Source organism: Schistocerca cancellata, chromosome 7 (assembly GCF_023864275.1).
Source record: "Schistocerca cancellata isolate TAMUIC-IGC-003103 chromosome 7, iqSchCanc2.1, whole genome shotgun sequence".
Classification (NCBI taxonomy): domain Eukaryota; kingdom Metazoa; phylum Arthropoda; class Insecta; order Orthoptera; family Acrididae; genus Schistocerca; species Schistocerca cancellata.
The window spans coordinates 290,227,176-290,242,654 of record NC_064632.1 but is presented as its reverse complement, the minus strand read 5'-3'; the positions used below and the strand labels follow the sequence as shown (position 1 = coordinate 290,242,654).

At 40.8% G+C, this 15,479-nt stretch overlaps 1 protein-coding gene across 1 annotated transcript in view; it reads right to left on the bottom strand.

Annotated features, from left to right (window-relative positions):
* The window catches only part of LOC126092249 (dipeptidase 1-like), a 310,126-nt gene that overhangs the window by 137,667 nt on the left and 156,980 nt on the right, over positions 1 to 15,479 (bottom strand). Inside the window, exon 7 of the mRNA XM_049907759.1 lies at positions 11,601 to 11,777. Coding sequence (XP_049763716.1) covers positions 11,601 to 11,777 — 177 coding nt within the window. The remainder of the gene's footprint in view (positions 1 to 11,600; positions 11,778 to 15,479) is intronic.

The following is a 15,479-nucleotide window of genomic DNA, read 5'->3' as shown; positions in this document are numbered from 1 at the left end:
ATTTGCCGTGTGTAAAGTTTAGTGGTTGTTTCGTGAACTCAAAACGTAAGAAGGTTCAGTAGATAGTCTGATATCAGAAATGGGTTACTCAGGAACTTGACCGTCGATGTGAAGTGATGAGAAATAACCTCCCAACTCAAAATTGGCGGGCAAAATGCTTTTTTATTTTCGAGTTCTATGGAGACGACGCTATCAGCGAGTCAGCGAGTAATACAGGCAGGTTAAGTCTTTTAGTGTGAACGGCTTGTAACTTTTTGCCATTGTTCAGCAGACTACTGGCAAACTGACACCTGGGCTCTATTTCAGCAGATGTGCCCACTGTTTTAAATTGGTTAGCATATGCGTTTCACGCTGTGATCTGCTTACTTTGGGACGGAATAGATCGATTGCATGTATAAAATCGACAACCGACTGACTACTAAAGACTAAAACACCTTTTGGCTCTTGAATGACGTAAATCGATATTTTTATAGAACTGCTTGAAACAGAACAGTTATTGCTGAACTCTCTGCTGAATGGAATTGGATTTTCTGTTGGCGTCTGCCAGATAATGCTTCGTAGGAATTTTAGGTTGGAAATATGTTAGCCAAGTTGTATTTGAAGAAAGCGTGGAGTTTGTTTACAATATAAACACATGATATATTGGCAATATTTCTGTAAATGAATATTAAACTGACATCCAAAAAAATGCAATTGGTAAAGAGCCAACCTGTGGGTTTTCCACCCTTGACAACGTAACCGAGTACAAAACTGATCATGTTCAGATACTGTGTACATGATAACGCATTTGATCTGCTCAGAAACGCTTGAAGAGGAATTGCGGGATGGTATGAAAGAAACAGGATACGTGTGCGTACACTCCCAATCCGTGTCCGATCGAAGCTTCTGCTCTGTCTCTAACTGCCTTGTCGTCTACGGGTCGGTAAACCCTTACCTTCCTTGCTTCTTCACCGAGCGAGGTGACGCAGTGGTTAGCACACTGGACTCGCATGCGGGAGGACGACGGCTCCAACCCGTCCCCGGCCATCCTGATTTAGGTTTTCCGAATTTCCCTAAATCGTTTGTGGCAAATGCCGGGATGGTCCCTTGGAAAGGGCACGGTCGATTTCCTTCCCAATCCTTCACTAATCCGAGGTTGTGCTCCCGTCGTTGTCGACGGGACGTTAAACACTAATCTCCTCCTTCCTTCTTCATTGTGAATGACAAGATTTATAGCAGGACAATCCTTATTTGTTTCAAGGCTATTATGTGTAAAAATAGGAACTCTTCAGATTTTTCAAGAATCGCAGACTGTGATTCGCTTTACGAGAAAACTTACGAGAGGGAGGTACTGAATAGTTTACTATCACACCGCAGTAAACTACATCCTGTAGCTGTTTCGAAACGGTTTGGGATGTTTCATGAATCTTTAGAACATAACGTCTGTAGCACGTAATGTCTGGGTGTATCGTGAATGCTGCCTGTATTAGAATCGCAGCAAAAGACCGGTAGTGACTTTCAACTGGCCAAACACCAAGTACCATGAAACAGACAAGAAATAACATTGCCAAACTGTAAATTGAAGACAGAGAGCTGAGAGAAATAATTCACATCAAAATCGTTTATGACTATCGAGCATTACTTCTAACCTTCCGTTCATAAATGGGACAAATATCAACTTTTCTCCTTCAGCAAAGAGTCTAGGAATGATAAAAAATAAAATTTAAATTGGACTGAACACGCAACTGCAATTTACAAATGGCACCAACGTCTCTCCATGCTCTAGAAAAATAGAAGGAGATCTTCCCACTTGAACTGGAAAAGAAACGTATATGGACACTTATACCTCCAATTATTGATTACGGCGATGTTATCCTGAAAGGCCTTTCTCAGGGAAGCTCACAGCGCTTGGAATTGGTTATTAATGCCTGTGTTCGTTATATTTGTGATGTTCGATTCATTGATCACATTTCACTATCATGTGCAGAGCTGTCCTGGCTGCGTGCAGACAAGCACAGAGATTTTTGTATCCTCTGTCTTGTCTACTGCCTTATCAGTGAACACTGTTCCTCATATATTTCCTCGACTTTAACGCTCTTGTCTGAACAACGTGGGAGAAACACCCATTCCCATCGGAGCAAAATACTTTCCGTTCCACTCCATAGTTCAACCACTTTCTTGAAGTTCTTCCCAGTAGCAAGAACCCTGACTCTGAAATAAACTCCCGCATTATATTAGAGAACTGAATAACATTTCCAGCTTCAGTGGACAGTCAGTGACATATTTACTAGAGAAACAATGAATACCGCTGTCCCTGTACGCACTCGTTACCCTTGTACATTCCCCTTTCCAACTTAGTTTTTCTCGTTTCCGGCTATTCTTAGGCGATGCAGTCTCCTTAAATTTCGTTTCTGCAGAGCTCGTTACATCGGAAAACGTCTATTTTGTGCTCTCCTTGTGTCTGCAAGTATCTTTATAGTCACTATTGTAATTATTTTTATGATTACTATGTTCACTGTTAGTGGCGGCAGCTCCAATAATAAAATTACTGCCGGTATTATCTTCACTTTTTCATAGTGAGTATAATTTACTCACACTGCCACTTCAGCCACTCAGTTCATTTTAATACTAGTTGTCATATTAAAATTGTTATTTCTTGGGTACCTATGATATAAAAAAGATACTGTATGCGTGAAACTATGGCCCAATGGTAGAGATGCCCATATGTCCCTAATCGGATCAGGCCAAATAAATACGAGGGCTAATCGGAAAGTGAGGAACGATCGGTTGCGAAATGGAAACCACTGTGAAAATCCGATGAGACTTTTCACAGACGTTTTGGGCAGTGTCTCTAGTATGCCCGTCGATCACATCAAGATGCAGTTTTCTGTTGTGAGCGCACTGTGAAGGAGTAAAGGTGCCCAGAACAACGATGCCTCCCGCCAAGTAGGAGGGCCCGCTGAGAGGCTTCGCCTTAATGAATGCAGCCCACCTAACACAACTGCCACGCACTTCCTTCTTCATGGCAATTCTCAGCCGCACTTTGCAGGGGCAGTGAAGACGCACCTGCAGCCTTTTCACCCACAACATAGCCCTAATTGGCTCGTCCAGACTATCATCTCTGTTCACATGAAATGATGGATACGAAAACAACATTTGGGCACAGGCTACACGCTATAGACCAGCGTAGAGAATTACCGGAAGGCACAGGTGGCTGCCTTCTATGACGATGGTGTTGGAAATTTGGTATAACGCTCCGACAAATGTCTACGTCTCAGCCGCGACTGTGTAGAGAAGTACCTGGAAGGTGTAGCTAAATGTGCACAGATAATAGTTTTGATTTTCACTGTTGTTTCCATTTCGCAACCGATCGTTCCTTGCTTTCCGAACAACCCTCGTAAATTAAATGAAAAATAAAAATAGCACTGAATTCAATGAAAAATTGGAACACAGAATAGTATGACAGGCAGCAGAAGGTTCGCAGAACGGCAAACGTGCCCTGACGTAGCCGCTAGCTCCAAGAGCGGCCCTGACGACACTACACCCAGAAATGCAGCTCTGCGAAGGTAGCATGAGTTTAGTTATTTCACAGGTTACGAAGACAACACTTGGGCACGGGCTACACGCTAAAGAGCAGAGTAACGAGAAACTAGACCCTTCACTCCCTGATAAAAGTTAATCCTGATACAAATCGGACATCAGTTGTAAGCCTAATAAATGGTTATTCAATAAAAGTGTGATGCAACAGTAAGAAGCTGATTTATTTATTTATGTTTTTTTGAGGCGTCTACGACCTATCACGATATCCAGTGACAGACGCCCTGACTAAATTTATTATACTGTACACATATTCTTAACTTTGCTTGTAAATCACATAACCGCGCCCTCACGTGTTGTTGTAGTTCATCCATATGTTGTAAGCGATCTACTCGGGAAATTTTAACTTAATGGCTTCAATGACATCCAGCTTGTAAGTATGGAGTCTTTCGTTCATAACACAAAGAAGGTCCTGGCATTATCACTGAGATAAAACTGAATTCATTCGAGGAACGTAAAATTTGAGGTCTCACAAGGATTGATACCCAGCCCATTCCTATTGTTCTTCCAACAATTGAAGCACGCTTTGAAAACTGTAATGTTTGTTTACAATTGTAGCACACCAATCAAGGAATCTAATTCAATATTACCAAGTAAACTTAGATGATACGTAACAGGGCAACGACTCCTCTAGAACAAACAGGTGACCTCATAATCTCAGAAAGATTCATATTGTGCCATTTGTCACACCTAGAAACAGCATGCTAGTTGACATTAATAGTCAGAAACTGTGTACAGCACCGACTGTACCGCTTATCGGAGGTTGAAGTCTATCATGAGTTAAAAATGGAGTAGATAAAGGAACCAAGAAACTCAGTTCAGCATTGTTTGTACCTCTATTTGCGTTGGCTTATATTTTACATATTTTCACTCTTTCTTGTTATATGGACTTACCTTGTGTGGAAATTGACCTAAAATAAATAAAGTATTTATTCTGTACGAGCGAGTAGTAAAAAAATTGGCTAAAGCAGATAACTGTACATCTTGGAGAGGCTTCCTCGAAATTCTTTCGCCAATATCTTGTACATTTAGTTCTTAATGGTATTTGCAGTTAATAATAAATACTAGTTTTAGTTGTAGCTGAACTGTGATTTAATCGGTTGCAAGACATGACACAAAGATAATTGTCATAAATACTTGGCCTTCTTGTTTTAAGTTCAAAGTGTAGTCGCGGAAATAACTGGCATTCGTTTAATATAAGTGAAGCTTTATCGCTTTTTTCGATGTAGCGACCTACCTGTTAATTTACTACGGGCGGTTTAGATTTAGTAGGTACTATCAGAAATAACTTCTGGTTCTTTTCGATTGTGGAACAGCTTGCGCCGTTCTTCATTCTTTCTAGTTCTGATTGTTCCATTTTGTTCAATACGAAGAATGAGTCAACGAATGACCGCCTGAATGCCCATCCAGTTTTCTGGACAATATTCTTTATAGTCCTGGAAATCACTCGGTGTTAAATCAGATGTTGTGTGGGCTCAAAGAACCGCCTTTGGAAACTTGTGTACGTTTTCGTGACATCTCTGTAGTTTTTCGTATCTTTTAAGAATGGCTACTGGACAATCCACCGTTGACAGTCGCAGGAAAGTCTGAGCGCATTGTTTAGCAGTTGGAGATTTATCTACAGACAATCCCCTCGAATGCTTGTGTTTTGGCGTTACTTTCACACGTCATATCCACCGATAATTAATGATTAATACAATAGATTCTGACTTGCAATATTTAACAAGTGCCGTGTCTGACCTCTTAATAAGGAAATCTGGGTAGGTATAGTTTACTTGTTGCTGAATTTACGAAATATGGACGAAATTGAACGGAAAAATCAGTAACGCCTTGAAAAATTATGTGAAAGTATTTTTCAAGGCGTACTGATGTTTAAAGTATCAATTGTAGGAGACTTTCATTGTGCAAAAAAATTCATCCAAAGAAAAAGAAGGAGTAGGAACTAAAAGCTAAGCGGATGGGGTAACAAATTTGAGGAAGTGTCGGCTATAGATGCGAGTCACTTGGGGAACTGAGATTAAACATCAAAAGAAGTGTCAGAGGTCGGAAGACCACAGGTAAACACTTTTAGGGAGAATCCAACTTCAGGATACCAATTATAGCTCTAATTTTCGATTAATGATGAGATGGTTACTTTGAGAAAGAACTTTTCTAAATCCAACCTTGTACTTCGTTTATAATGACTTCATTGCAGCTTGGATGTTAAGCTCTTCATCTACTCTGCACCCCGCAAGATACGTAACGGCGTGTTGTGAAGGGTACTTTTGATACCACTATCTCTTTCTCTCCTTTTCCTTTTCCATTGACAACCGTTCGCGTCTCCTTAAGAGCACTAATATCTTTGATTTTTTCGTTGTGACCATTTCACGAGTTGCATATTGGAGACAGTAATATGTTACCTGACTCCTCTTCCTGGAACATATGCTGTCAGTATTTCAACTATATATCTTTCCGTGATGCTCGGTGCCCCTTTGTTGCATCTTCAACCTTCCATTTGTCACCGTCTACTTAATATTCTCGCCCTTGCTAAATGAAGGAGTGATGATATGCACGTGACCTTCATTGGATCGTATCTATATCATCTATTAATCCAGTTTCACGTGGGTTTCAGACTGATGAGAAATACTCAAGTATCGTTGCAACAATTATTTCCTTAAGAGTCTCTCTATGTACCTCAGTCCGGCATTTGATTTTCCTGCTGTTTGTTTTATGCTATCTTTATATTTTAGGTTGCTGCAGAAGTTATTCCTACGCATTTACCGGCAATTTTATCGTCAATAGCATGAGGATCTTCGCTTACTTATGTTCAGTTCGTTACATTTATTTACGTTTGTGTTTTCCTGCACTTCACCACAGTCTTCCAGCGTTCCAGACAGGACAGCAGACAGCAGCAACGACCAGATACTGCTTGAAGAAGTTCTGACATTATCCACTAGACCGTTTACTCACTATAAGCAGTAACAGCCCTTCAGATCTGTCGATTTCGTCCCATTAAGATGGAATTAAGTTCTACCTGCAAGAAAGCTGTGGCTTCATTCACAGATCGCTTCCTGTTTTCCAGGGGCAGCAACAATACGGCTCTCGAGCCGTGCTGTGGCTCACGTGCCGTAGTGCTCAGCCTGGATGCACATTTCCCTCACTGCCACGTCATGCTGTCTGAGCGGGAGGAGCGGGAGGAGGAAATTGCGAACGTGGCATTTATAGTCGGTAGTGCACTGACACTGCGTATGACTTGCTTGCATAGTTTGTATTTCTCAACAACAGGGATCACAAACGAAACAAATTTGCAGTATTATTTAATTACTTCTGTCGCATTGGCGACATAATATAATTTTATCTGGTACAAACTGTTGGCATACGGACAGATACAGGCAGTTTCACAGATTTTCTTCAGTTTCGTAAAAGGAAAATGATCTTTTACACAAATATGCTGATCGAAATATTGCAGCACGTTTTTAACTTCATTATGGAGATGTGCAAATTCTACCTGAGCAAAATAGTGTAGACGTCCTGGATAGGTTTAACGTAACAGGATTAGTCTTTAAAACTGGAATTACAGTGTAGAACATTCAGTACCATCTACACTTGCACAGGGGCGTTTCGACTGAAATGGATAATGGTCTCGAAAAGCTGCAAAACAAATATACGATTGACAGTGCCCTAATAACGTTTAGAAAAATATCCCTGTAACTCTTTTAAGGTCACAATGAATTCTTCAAACCTGACATACTCTTTTTTCATACTTTTCTTAACATATTTCACTCGCACCTCTATTTTTCTTCAGACGAATTTTTAACAACACGAGATTTTAGCAACTATTGGCGTCTCTCGGTATCAAGAAGTGTTTGCTCAAGTCTCGTTTTGTGAAAGAAAAGGAGGTGAGAACGAAATATATAACAGTGGTGCGAAAATAGTGTTCACAGAAGTGTTAGGAGGAGGGATCCACCAGACGTGGACAAGGTGGAAAATATAAATACAGTAACATTCATAACCAGTATCCACAAATACAGTATTTTAAAGAAATAAACAAATTTATTCATGACTGCATTGCAGATGATATGCTATCAAATGACGAAAAGGTCCGCAAAAAGGCCGACCTGTAAAAATCAGTTTCCACTAACAATATAATTTTCAGGTCAGCAATCGAAATAAATCAAACGAAATGCACGTGTTATGGTGTTTAGGCCTAACAGAGAATGATATTTGTATTGTATCTTACAGAAAAAGATCGACCCACAAAAAGTGACACACAGATGTCAAAACATGCTGGGCAAATAAAAAAGAAATAAACTGTTTTTGCATAAGGTGGGGTTTGAAAAAAATATCAAATTTTACACAACTGTGGTGTATTGAAAAAAAATTTAAACTACCTCTTTAATTATATTTTTATTAAATACTGACCTACAGAATTTTCCTTGACAAAGACAACTCAGACTTAATTTATTCATTTATTACCCACAATTGCCCAACGCAATCTGATTGCTATACACTGACAGCATGACTTCCAATAATTAACCCAAAAAATGGCCCTGAATGCCAACAAATCCCAACAATAGCACAAATCCAAGAAATATGAAATTAAAGGAATATGAAACTACCTCCAGCTCTGTTAATTGCCTAAACTCTTTTTAATCACGAATCCCAATAGTGGAAACCCCATTTTTTTCATAAGTTACTTACCTCACAGAAAATCTTCATAATACGAACTACAGCAACTATAGCAAGTAGCAACAACAGCCAGCTAAATATAAAGATTCTAACTACTATACACTCCAACTACTAGGAGGCATATGGTTAGCGAAAGAAAGATTTTTTTGAAGAGCAAACAATGTATGTAGAAAATTTTACCTTATTCATGTGACATCCAGTTCCTAAAATTATACAGTTGCCAATAATTCCACTCACCAAACATTGTTAACCATCCATCCTCCTACATTCCCTTGAGTATTTTCTCATAAACAGGTCATTTCATCTCACTATACAACGCATGTCCTACCAACACAAAGACTCCACTAAGAATATCATGTCCCTACACTTCCATATCCACTCGCTAACTGGTAGTCCATCCAACCACAAAATCTCTTCCCGAGGGTGCAGAGCGCTGTCAGCGATATTAACACAGTCTATAGCGCTGCCAATATACAAAAATATACAAACAGGATTCTTACACAGTGTATAAATAACTGGCTAAAGAGCTGGGCAATTAGAGACCAAATACAGTAAAAATGTATAATTCATAGCTGTTACGACGACGACAAAGATAGTGCTAAAATAATATGGGGTGAGTTGATATTTATATCTGCTGCATCTACCTCCATACCCCTCAAGCCATTGTACGGTGCAGGGCGGACAGTACCTTGTACTAAATATGTTCCACTCGCAGACAGAGCGAGGTAAAAAGACTGTCCTTATGCGTCCGTACGGGCCCTAATTTCTCTTACCTGATCTTCTTGGTCTTTACGCAAAATGTACGTTGGCAGCATTAGAACCGTTGCGCAGTCAGCTTCAAATCTTGGCTCTACAAATTTTTCGAATAGTGTTTCGTGAAAAGAACGCATCTTCCGTGTAGGGATATCCACTTGTGTTCACGTAGCATCTCAGTAATATCGCTTGTTACTCTAACCTACCGGTAACAAATGTAGCGGCTACAATCTTGAGGCCGCGGTATGCAGCCCTACAGCGAAGGGAAACAGTCGACAGAGTGTAGGGCGGGTCGCTGCAGTGCGTCACGTGGGTGGTTAACGTCAATTAGCGGCTGGACGTTGAATCCGTGGGAGGCAACGCTGCGGGGCTGGCGCTGTTTTAATCTGGCCGCAGTAGCCGCCGCACAGACGGGTGTCCGCTGCTCTCTCGCTGCACTAGGCTGCGGGGGGACTTCCGAAATGTAGACAATTCCCGAGGATCGGCATAGCTTACCGTGCCACTCGCGTGCAATGAGTGCGCCTCGGAAAAGCAGTTATGGGAAAGTCGTCATTATATTTTTCCAACCTCCCCATTGTTGTAGACTATGACCTCTCGGGGACACACGGCTGTAGTGTGTCTTACTACACTGAACTTAACTGATATCCGTCTGGGTAGCTGAGTGGTCAGTGTACCTGACAGCCATGTTGAGAAGCCGAGTTCGATTCCATGTACTGCCAGGGATTTTTCCTTGTGTGTGTGTGTGTTTGTGTCTGGGGGTGGGGGGAGGGCGACCTGGAACTATAGGAATCTCCGCACAGCAAGCGGTGGGATGCCGGACGCAATAATTGCGAAAATTTTGTTGTTGATGATCGTGAAAATGCAATGAAGGAAGTATTTTATAGAGAGTTTCAGATAACGAAGAGTAATTCTTCGACGTACAGGTATATAAAAACTGAAATTTTGGAGTCAGTAATGTTAATTGTATTTGAAAAAGCCGAGAACACTGCTTTTCCAGTTTTTTTTATTGCATGCTAGTAACTGTGAAATAACTATTAAAACACTTCGGGATAAACCAAGGCAATTTTCAGACATTACCAAATAGTGGTAATTTTCATGTTTCAGTTTAACTTTCATCAAATACATAAATTTCTATCATCATTCTTTCTGTTTTCCAATTCTTATAGGTATGTACCGTCTGTGACAAATGTGGGTGAAAGAGCGCCAGAAAAATGGCCGGCTGGAGTATGGAAACTAACGAATATATCTCGAGGACCACACAAATGAGTTAACAGCGCTGAAAATCGTACCTAACACCAAACGATAAGTTCACATTACGAACTTTGTGCCAGAAAAGTTGCTTTTAACTTATAAAACAAGAGAAAGACACGACAAAACGTAATATAGCAGCATTTTATATCCACCACACAATATGTTTATTGTATGTATAAAAGGAAACATGTATTACAGGACAGTCATGATGCTTCCCAAATAAATAAGTGAAACGCGTATGGCAGTAAACAATCTGCCTTCAATTGGTTGCATAGACGGTACATACCTCCACGAATATAAATTTCTAGTTTGAACATGTTACTTCATTGAAATTTTATACTTTGCCTGTGTCCATTTCGCAGTTCATAAAATACTTACACATTTTGTACATTTTCTAGGAAAAGCATCGAATTAACATTTATTAAACTAAAGATTTTTCCAAGAAGTTGCAGGCATTTTGAATATATCCCAGGCATTCCATACAGTGCCTTAAATTCACAGTTTCCTAGTAACAAATACGCGATATTTATCTAAATATTTCATTAAATAATATGTAACTTCTACTGATGCCCGATGTACACGTGTTTTTTTATTGAAAGGATCAGTGTCACGAAGGAGATTTTTCTTATAAACATTTTATGAATTTTCAGTTAAAAAGTATTTTACTACACTTTTTTATCCAATACTCTAAAACTAGTTTCATAAAGGGCTTTGAGGACTTGCCCAGCGGGGAAGGAGTGTGTCACCGGCCTGGACGGGGGCATACCGAATACGGAGCATGCCTAACCCCAAAGATATCGATTAAGTGTCAGTTTCAAGTTAGGCGCAACATATAACGCATCTCCCTAGCTGCACGTATGCCCAAAACCATTTGTCCTACTATCTGAAGACTATTTGTCGTTCACCGCGCAACTAATGCTACTTCACCCTCCTCCATCACAGATCCTGGGCAGTCTGTTGTTGTTGGCTACAGTACTTTTATTTTTCCATTTTGACTTTGATAACCCTTATATCATTACACAGTCAGATACGAAAAGGCTCGATGAATGAGTAAGAACGTGTCCCAAAAGGGACCAATCGCTAGTGAACCAGTCACCAAAGTCGAAAGAGTTTGCCCATATCTCGGTGGACGACGGTTGATCGATTATCAACATTCTAGATGATTCCAGGGAAGGTGTACAACAACGCCTCGCCGTCTGCCACCATAGCGAAAAGAGATACTATATTCCGCTATTATATGTATCTAATAAGGTTGCTCTTGAGTGTAAATGGAGGAGTTTGATAAATGAGAATCGTTTTTAAAAGAGAGGGCGGGTAGAAAGTTTGCCTGTTGAGCAGGACAGTCTACTCACCACCATCTTGAGCACGTCGTCGCGCACGTTCCTGTGGTGTTGGCAGATGGCGTACGCCGACGAGTGGGAAAAGATGACGGGAGCAACGGAAGCGTTGATGGCGTCGATCATCGTCTGGTGCGACACGTGCGCCAAGTCCACCATGATGCCCAGACGGTTCAGTTCTCGCACCACCGTCTAGAAAAATAGCATTGGATTGACATTTTGGCTGCAGACCAGATCGGTAGCTTACACGAGGAAGGCCCACATTGTTACTGAACCGTTTTCTTTAGAAAGGACGAAACTATGACGAAAATTGCGTTATAGTTGTAGGTGATCAATGAATGTGCTAAACTGACGAGCAAGGAGCAGTTTGCAACTGGTTGGCTCCGTGTAAAATACCACTGGTAATTTCGCTGTAGGCGCCGTACTATTCGAAGGGCGGTCGGAAAAACGAAAGGGGCAGTTTTTTTTTTTTTACTCTCATTCTGATAACGAACTTGTCAAAGAGGGCGGGGGAGCGGACGGACAGAGATTCAGGGCACTCTCTTGTCTTTGCGGTGGGAAACTGCCCCTAAAGATGGAAGAATCAGCAAGGATCAACGGCATGAGGACGCAGAAGGCAATGTAAACCACTGCATTAAAGTGACATAACGAGTATCCACAGGACACGTGACCCGTAATTGAAAAAAATGTGATGATGATCTCTCCATTGGCAAGAGATTCCGGAATAGTCCAATATTCGGATCTCCGGGAGGGGACTGCCAAGAGGGAGGTGGCCTTGAGAAAAGTTTGAATAAGTAATGGAAGGATAACGTTCTACGAGGCAGGGCGTGGAATGTCAGAAGCTTGAACGTAGTAGGGGAACTAGAGAAACTGAAAAAGGAAATGCAAAGGCTCCATCTAAATGTAGATGTAGTAGGGGCCAATGAAGTAAAATAGAAAGAAGACAATGATTTATTGTCAGCTGGGTATAGGGTAGTAATATCAACAGCGGCAGAAAATAGTATAACTGGAGTAGGATTCGTTATGAATAGAAAGGTAGGACAAAGAGTGTGTTAGAGTGAACAGTTCTGTGACAAGGTTGCTCTTATCAGAATAGACAGCAAATGAACATCGACAATGATAGTTCAGGTATATATGCTGACGTCGCAAGCTCAAAATGAAGAGATTGAGGATGTATATGATAATATTGAAAGGATAATACAATACGCAAAGGGAGATCAAAATCTAATAGCCATGGGGGAATGGAATGCAGTTATAGGGGAAGGTGTAGAAGGAAAGGTTACTGGAGAATATGGGCGTGGAACAAGGAATGAGAGAAGAGAAAGACTAATTAAATTCTGTAATAAATTTCAGCTAGTAATAGCAAATACTCTGTTCAAGAATCACAAAAGGGAGAGGCATACTTGGAAAAGACCGAGTGATACGGGAAGATTTCAGTTAGATTATATCATGGTTAGACAGACATTCCGAATTCAGATTCTGGATTGTAAGGCATAATCAGCAGCAGATATCGACTCAAATCACAATGTAGTAGTGATAAAAAGAAAATTGTAGTTTAAGAGATTATTCAGGAAGAATCAATATGCAAAGAAGTGGGAAACGGAAGTACTAAGGAATGATTAGTTACGCTTGAAGCACTCTAAGGCTATAGGAGGAATAACTCAGTAGGCAGAACAGTTGAAGTGGAATGGCAATCTCTAAAAAGAGCAGTCACAGAATTTGGAAAGGAAAACATTGGTAGAAAGAAAGTAAGTGCGAAGAAACCATGGGGAACAGGAGAAATACTTTATTGATCGATGAAAGAAGGAAGTAAAAAAATGATCACGGAAATTCAGGAATACAGAAATACAAGTCGTTGAAGAATAAGATAAATAGGAAGTATGGGGAAGCTAAGACGAAATGGCTGCATGAAAAATGTGAAGACATCGAAAAAGAAATGATTGGCGGATGGACTCACTCAGAGTACACGAAAGTGAAAACAACCTTCGTTGAAATCAAAAGTAAGGGTTGTAATATTAAGAGTGCAACGGGAATTCCACTGTTAAACGCAGAGTTGGGAGCGTCTGGGTGGAAGCCTCAATGAGGGGGAAGATTTGTCCGACGTGATAGAAGAAGAAACGGGGGATCCAGTATTAGAATCGGAATTTAAGGGAGCTTTGGAGGACCTAGGATTAAATAAGGCAGTAGGGATAGATAACATTCCATCAGAATTTCTAAAGTCATTTGGGGAAGTGCCAACAAAACGACTGTTCAAGTTGGTGTGTAGAATGTGTGAGTTTGACCACATACCATCTGACTGTCGTAAAAATGTCGTCCACACAGTTTCGAAGATGGCAACAGCTGACAGGTGTGGGAATTATCGCACAATCAGCTTAACAGCTCATGCATCCAAGTTTGTCACAAGAATAATATACAGGAGAATGGAAAAAAAAATTGAGGATGTGTTATGTGTTAGGTGACTATCAGTTTGGATTTAGGAAAGGTAAAGGCACCAGAGATGCAGTTCTGACGTTGCTGTTGATAATGGAAGCAATACTAAAGAAAAATCAAGACACGTTCATAGGTTTTGTCGACCTGGAAAAAGCGTTCGACAATGTAAAATCGTACAAGATGTTTGAAATTATGAGGAAAATAGGTATGTCATAGGGAGAGACGGGAATTACACAACATGTACTAGAGCCAGAGCGAATAATAAGAGTGTAAGATCGAGAACGAAGTGCTCGCATTTAAGTGGGTGTAAGATAGCGATGTAGTCTTTCACAGCTGTTGTTGAGTATATTAATAGAATAACCAATGATGGAAACAAATGAAAGTAACGTTAATGAAACCAATAACGGACGATGGAAAGAGAACATCAAACGCAGACTATCAATGTCAAAAAGAGCGTTCCTGAACAAAAGAAATCTACTAGTATCAAACGTAGGCCCTAATTTGAGGAAGAAATTTCTGAGAAAGCACGCTTGGAGCCAGCGCTGCGTGGTAGTGAAACATGAAGTGCGGGAAAACCGGAACAGAAGGGAATCGAAGCATTTGAGATGTGGTGTCAAAAATTAGATTGACTGATAGGATAAGGAATTATGAAGATCTGCGCAGAATCGTAGAGGAAAGGAATATGTGGAAAACACTGAAAAGAAAAGGGACAGGATGACAGGACGTCTGTTAAGACTTCAGGGAATGACTTCCATGGTACTAAATGGAGCTGTAGCGGGAAAAAACCTTAGAGGAAGACAAAGATTGGAATACATCCAGCAGATATTTGAGGACCTAGATTGCAAGTGCTACAATGAGATGAAGAGTTTGGGGCCGCGCAGGATTAGCCGAGCGGTCTGAGGCGCTGCAGTCATGGCCTGTGCGGCTGGTCCCGGCGGAGGTTCCCCGCGGATGTTCGAGTCCTCCCTCGGACATGGGTGTGTGTGTTTGTCCTTAGGATAGTTTAGGTTAAGTAGTGTGTAAGCTTAGCGACTGATGACCTTAGCAGTTAAGTCCCATAAGATTTCACACACATTTGAACATTTTTTGAAGAGTTTGGCACAGGAGAGGAATGAGTCAAAAGGCTGATGAAAATAGAGAAAAAAAATGACGAGTGTATCACCAGTTTCGAGGATGTCCGGTTCTACCTCATCATGGAACGTACTTCCTATTAGTGGTTGTCTGATGGGCTGCACTAGCCGCACCATGCACGAGCAAGTTTGGGGTGGCGATGATTTCGACCCTTTTACGGCGTTGATTACCATTGGTTATATGACCACCATTTGGCATGGAGGAGCCTGATGACGGTGGAGTGGACCACCGAAACCGGTCGCTATTTGGTAAGTAATTTATACAGACCCACAGCTGACAATGTTATTCTTTGCATCGCATATATCTAAAAATAATCTTAAACAAGATAGTTGG